This window comes from Arachis hypogaea, chromosome 18, assembly GCF_003086295.3.
Source record: "Arachis hypogaea cultivar Tifrunner chromosome 18, arahy.Tifrunner.gnm2.J5K5, whole genome shotgun sequence".
In the NCBI taxonomy this organism is placed as follows: domain Eukaryota; kingdom Viridiplantae; phylum Streptophyta; class Magnoliopsida; order Fabales; family Fabaceae; genus Arachis; species Arachis hypogaea.
In genome coordinates this window covers 31,268,454-31,274,227 of record NC_092053.1, presented here as the reverse complement: position 1 = coordinate 31,274,227, position 5,774 = coordinate 31,268,454, and the positions used below count along the sequence as shown (strand labels likewise).

Here is a 5,774-nt window from a genome sequence, read left to right as displayed (position 1 = left end):
TTTATGAAATACCCCAGCTCCACTATAAGTTACTTTGCTTCTCATTCCTTATTCCCCAGCCCTAACTTCGAAAACATTGAACGAAGGAACCCCTCCCCAATAGAAGCTCGCACAACTCGCGCTCCCAACGAGGGATCCTCAGCTTGCGCCAAACCTAGGTCTCCAGCCACTCCCGGTCGCTCAGGTCTCTCCACCAGTCTTCACAGCTTCCGATTGAGATCAAGGTTGGCCCATCTTAAAGTTTGAACTTATATTCCTTTGGGATTTGGTTATTTTTGCATTGCTTTCATTCTGAGTTAGTTATGAAATGCTATTTGGCTTGCCTTACCCCATGAGATTTTTATGGAGAGTAGGAACTCATTCAGTTGTCACTATCTTTATATTCAAAATCTTTGAATTTGTTAGCATTTATCTTAACGTTGATCCCAATGCTATTGTCGTTCAAGGCACATTCCCTAAAATTTTTGTGAGAGACCCAAACTATTCTGACTTGAAGTTTCATACTGAATTTGTGAAAACTTATATTGTAATGGGAAGCTTTAACTGCCTAGAATTTTAAATAACTAATTAAAGGAACTTGAACCATGGTATTTTATTGCTTGAAACAATTGAAACTGATGATGAGTTCTCTTGGGCAGTAATGACTAACATAAACCCTGACAAAAGGCTTGAAATCATGCGTTTTATTAGCTTGATTTGATCACTGTTTCTTCTTATATGGCATTGTATCTTTTCTCTTTTTTGTTGAACAAGGATAACATGGTTTTATAGAGAGTTAAAAGCAAAGTAGTTCAAACATAGGTCAAAGCTTGATTGTTTAGTTTATTTATTATACATTTAATTATTTTCTTATGGGAGATTTGATTATTTTAGTAATTAATTATCTAATTAAAAAATTATAACATATGATTATTGATTTAGTTATTTATTCATTTTTTGGGAATTATATTTTTTGAGTGTATAATTATTCGATGGTGATTATAAAATAAGACACCTTTTTGGCCCCATATACTCGTTGCAATGATTATAGCTAACACTCTAGGACATGCATGAAAATAATCAATGGAAGGATCTAATTAAATTGGGATAGGTCATAAGTAATTTATATGCTTTTCATTGTTCAAATCTATACCTAAAATATGACATTAATATATATAGCCAGTTGGTTTGTATTTTGATATGTGCGTGGTGTTTTTTTAATGCTGTTGTCTACCTAAGATTTAATGGTTCGGTCATATCTACCTATAGGCTCTTCATCGTATATATTTTAAATACTCCTCTTGTGTATTTGGTACTTGTTCGTGGAAATCATTTAGTCACTAGTTTTCTTAATTAAATATATTAAATTATTTAGTCACTTAGCCTTAAACAGTGTTCATGTGATATTTGAAACTAAAAGCTATATATGAAACATAGCAATTAATTTGGAGTTGCCCTTTGCAATTGCTACAATCCTGAATGTACGTGGTGCTTTTTCTGTTGAAATGGTTGGGAGTATCATAGAGTCTTGGGCAGAACTTATAGTCTCACATGTATGTAATTTCATATATGTATCTAAACTTGTGTTTTCTATATGGATTAGTCAATGAATTATATTTTAATTTTGGTTGTAACAAATTTATCAAAACAGAATGATATGTGCTTTGACTCTTCTTGATTTTAATTTGTTATTTAGTTGAAACAGGCACCCTTTATCTTCTAAGATGGCCAGAAAAGGTCGTTTCATGAAAAAATCGAAAGTAGGACCAGGATGTCAGCAACCACAAATGGCTCCGCCTCCGGCCTCTGCTACCCACCGCGATGACTCTGAAATACTCCCGGATAGTGGTGATAGTGTCCCTCCAACTTCACGCCCGTTCCTTCCGCCGCGCAGTGTACCAAGGCCTGCTCCACAAACGAGCACAACTACCATTCAGAACTCAGAGCCAAGCCGTGTAAACTCTACGGATAATGCTAATGATGTAGATTCTGTTGATCAAGAAGCTGATGACTCGTTTGTTGATTCTAGAGCTCAGAATCACAAAGGACGCAAGACAACAGAGTTTTAGGAAGTCAGGATAATCGGTAATTTAGCTATTAAATTTTATGTGTTCAATCCGATTTACATTCTTGGTGATTATTTTTATTATCCCATGCTGTCCACTACGGATACACATATGGTATTGTGTTTGGCTTTTAGATTCTGATGGCACAATCAAGCCGGCAAGACTAAGCGTCAGGGAGGCTATGGAAAGGCCTAACGGTAGAAAGATCGTGCTCAGGTTCAACAAGGCAAAGCAAGCAATTGGAAACAAGGCTGGACTGTTGAGTGGCGTGCTTGGTCTGTTAGGATCTGATTTTGGGAAATTTCATATCTGCGAGGAAAGTTGGCGCAAGATTACCACCAAGGACAAAGTTTATAATGAATGTGTCAAGGTAAAAGTTTATGTCCCCTTTGAAATAAATCTGCTTTATTTTTACAACTCCTGACATACTGTTGTTTGTTATCTGTATAGCATATTTTCCACATTGATGAAGATAGCGAAGGAACCATCAAAAAAAATATTTTGAAAGCTATGGAAAAGTCCTGGAAGGAGACAAGGCTGAGGTTGTATAATGCTTATTTCGAGCCAATGTTCACGACTGAACAAAATATTGAGAACCGTCCGCCGGGAATATATCGAGAGCATTGGAGATGGTACCTTGACTATCGCGCCAAACCCGAGATGAAGGTATACTAGTATATTACAAATTATTGTTGCGTTGAGTATTTTTAAATCATCTTATAATCTCTCATTTTCTCTGCTGAACCAATAGGAGAAGTGCAAGAAAAATGCGAAGAATCGATCAAAACAACAGTATACCCACACTGGCGGTTCGAAGAGCTTTGCACGGCGTTTGGAAGAAGAGGTACTTTACTTTTTTTGTTCACTCTTCGGACTATTTCTGTGACTTAAGGTTGCCTTGATTGTGTGGAAAACGGTAATGGCACAAAATTTGTTGATACAGTCGGAAGAACAAGGGAGAATAGTCGGTAGAGGAGAGTTATGGATAAAGGTGCACAAAAAAAGGACGGCTCCTATATGAATGATGAAGCAAGAGCAATCGGTGTAAGTACTACTACTTATAATTGATCGATAAACTTATGACCTCAAATAGGGCAATAGTCTACTTTTCTATGCTATATTGTTTTTGCTCCTGTTTGATGAATGGTTTGATACTGTATGTTAAGATGGACCAAGAGACTTTTAAAAGTCCTATTTCAGCTTACTTTAATTATCATTGCTAATTTAACAGTTATGTTTCTGGACTATTTGAGCTAAGATATAATTTGGAAACAGTTGCCGTAGAATTTGAATGACTGAGTTTCATTTATCCCTTACAGCTAGTTATAGTGGCAGGCATCCTATGTTATCGTTTGCTATGTGTTATTGACATGAGATGGACCCATCAACAAAATTGTTGTTTATGCTAATTTGTGTATGTAGGAAAGAATTGAGGAGATTGAGCAGCAGGATGAGTCATCAAGGGTGTTGTCTCAAAATGATTCCATTGCTCAGGTTTTCAGAAAAGAGAAACCGGGTAGAGTACGTGGTGTGGGTTTTGGACCGACTCCTAGTCAACTCTTCGGTCCAAATTCACATGGGTCTGGCAACGGAGTCCAACTAGAGGAGACTCAGAGGAAGCTGCTTGAACTGCAGGCAGAGCTTGAAGACGAGAAGTTGAAGAGGAAGGCGATGGAGGATGAGGCAGCAGCAGAGAAGTTGAAGAGGAAGGCGATGGAGGATGAGGCAGCAGCAGAGAAGAAAAAGATGAAGGTGATAGAGAGTGCTCTGATTTATCTGTTTCAACGCCAGGGTGAGGAGCTGCCACCAGACATCGCTGCAGGAATGAGTTTCGTGGAATGATAGAGTGAATAGTAGAATATTAGGAGTGGAGAAATTTTGCTATGAATCAAGCATTTTATTGAATTAGACTGAGCAACTCTTTGAAAGAGATTTCTTTTTGTTCGTATTTTTTATGGATATATATATTTCCTATTTTGCTTATATATCAATTTTCTTTTTGCTACAAGTTTAGATTCTAAAGTTGAAAATATTCAATCTTAAAATAATAAAAAATATAAGAAGAATTATAAAAAATAATTGAATAATATTTTAAACCAATTTTGCATTTTTTTTTAAAGATCCGAATTTTCTTTTTTTTTTTAATTTCTATTAAAACAGCGGCGGTTTTAAACCGCCTCTATTTTGGTTCCATAATTAAGGATAGTGTTATATCTAGTGGCGGTTTGTAACCGCCGACATCTCTAACAGAAAATATATTAGCATTTGGTGGCCGTTTTAAAAACGCCGCTAAACGTGCGGCCACGTAAACAAAGCGATAAAAATTGTGGCGGTTAAAAACCCGCCGGTAAATATGTTGCAAAATGTGTCAGTGGAAAACGGCGGTGGTTTTCTGTATGTGTGCCGCGAAATTTTGATTTAGCGGCGGTTATGCCAGCGGTTGTTGGAAACCGCCGCCAAATCCAATCCCGACACCCATATCCATGGTGTTTCGATTAACCGCCGGAATTTGATTTTGTGGCATTTTAAAATCGCCGCCAATTCATAAAAAAACCACCACCAAATCCCGCCTCTGCTGTAGTGCATTAAGGAAACAAAAAGAAGTTAAGAAAAGCCAACACATGGCTTATGCATGCATGTATGTATATGTATATATATATAAAACCCATGATATTCCTTCCGTGACACCTAACCCTTTTGTTTTGAAAACTTTAATATTAATCCATTCTTTCTTTCCATCACCAAAGCGATTTAAGAAAGAAAGAAAGAAAGAGAAGCCGAGAGAGAGAAAAGAACATGATTCTATGGATGCTATGCACTTTTGGCTTTGATTTCTTGAGATCCGTAATTCCAATAAAAAATCTAATCCAGTAAAAATGTTTGTATTCTCCTCCTCTACACGTTGGCATTATTTTTGTTCGGTAAAGGCTGACGGTGACGTAACTCCCCTTCCCTTTGAGTTCGGCCAATTGGAGTTCTAGGAGGCACAGACGATTTTCGACGTTTTCTTCTTCAGCAGCTCGGTCAGAAAATTTCTCCGGAGATCCCGTTGGTTTGATTTTGTACGAAGGTAGGGGGTTTTATTTTGAAATTAACTGTTTTAAATTATGAATGCCATGAAAGTCTAGTGGATATTTGTAAATAATTTATGATTGCTTGGAATGACTGAATGATGAGTTTGAATTGAGGCTGTGATTGATATTGGTTTTCTGATTTTGATGGAGTTGTTGAAATTCTGATTTTGTGTGATTATGATGAATTGATTGAGTTGTGACTGTGAAAGGTGGTTAAATTAGTGTTACTTGTTAAATTGTAATATGATGAGTTAATTATTGAAGAAATTGTCGTATTGATAATTGTTGAATAGAGTTGGATTTGAGTTTGGTTTGGAAAGTTATGAATCCGAGAGAGCCCGCATGGGTGGTGAAGTCTAATTTTTAAGAGGAGATTCTGCCCAATTTTATGTAAAAGTAACCGAAAACGTGGTTTTGTTTCGAAACCTTATTTATAAATTTATTTTGAAACATGATTTTATAGTAGAAAACATTTTATTTACATATTTACTCATATTGAGAAACGGGTTTTGTATTGAAAATTTGTTTTATTAGTAATAAATTGAGAGTTAGAAAAGATTTTGACATTGGAACTAGTTGAATTTTCAGATTTATAAATGTTTTGGATATTGGACTTGGCCTGCTAGTTTATCGGAAGTAATCTGTGAGAATTGAA

General features: G+C 36.2%; 1 protein-coding gene across 2 annotated transcripts; it reads left to right on the top strand.

The window, feature by feature from the left end:
• On the top strand, positions 1-3,609 carry LOC112769064 (uncharacterized). 2 transcript variants are annotated; one of them, XM_072225168.1, is made up of 7 exons: positions 1-224; positions 1,685-2,064; positions 2,180-2,415; positions 2,496-2,711; positions 2,797-2,889; positions 2,989-3,089; positions 3,468-3,609. In XM_072225168.1, exons 3-6 carry the CDS (start codon positions 2,227-2,229, stop codon positions 3,064-3,066), a joined length of 576 nt encoding a protein of 191 aa, XP_072081269.1. In that variant the 5' UTR covers positions 1-224; positions 1,685-2,064; positions 2,180-2,226; the 3' UTR covers positions 3,067-3,089; positions 3,468-3,609. The 2 variants fall into 2 exon arrangements, with proteins under 2 accessions (XP_072081269.1, XP_025669244.1); XM_025813459.3 differs by having other exon boundaries at positions 58-224; positions 1,676-2,064.
• The last annotated feature ends 2,165 nt before the right edge of the window (positions 3,610-5,774 follow it).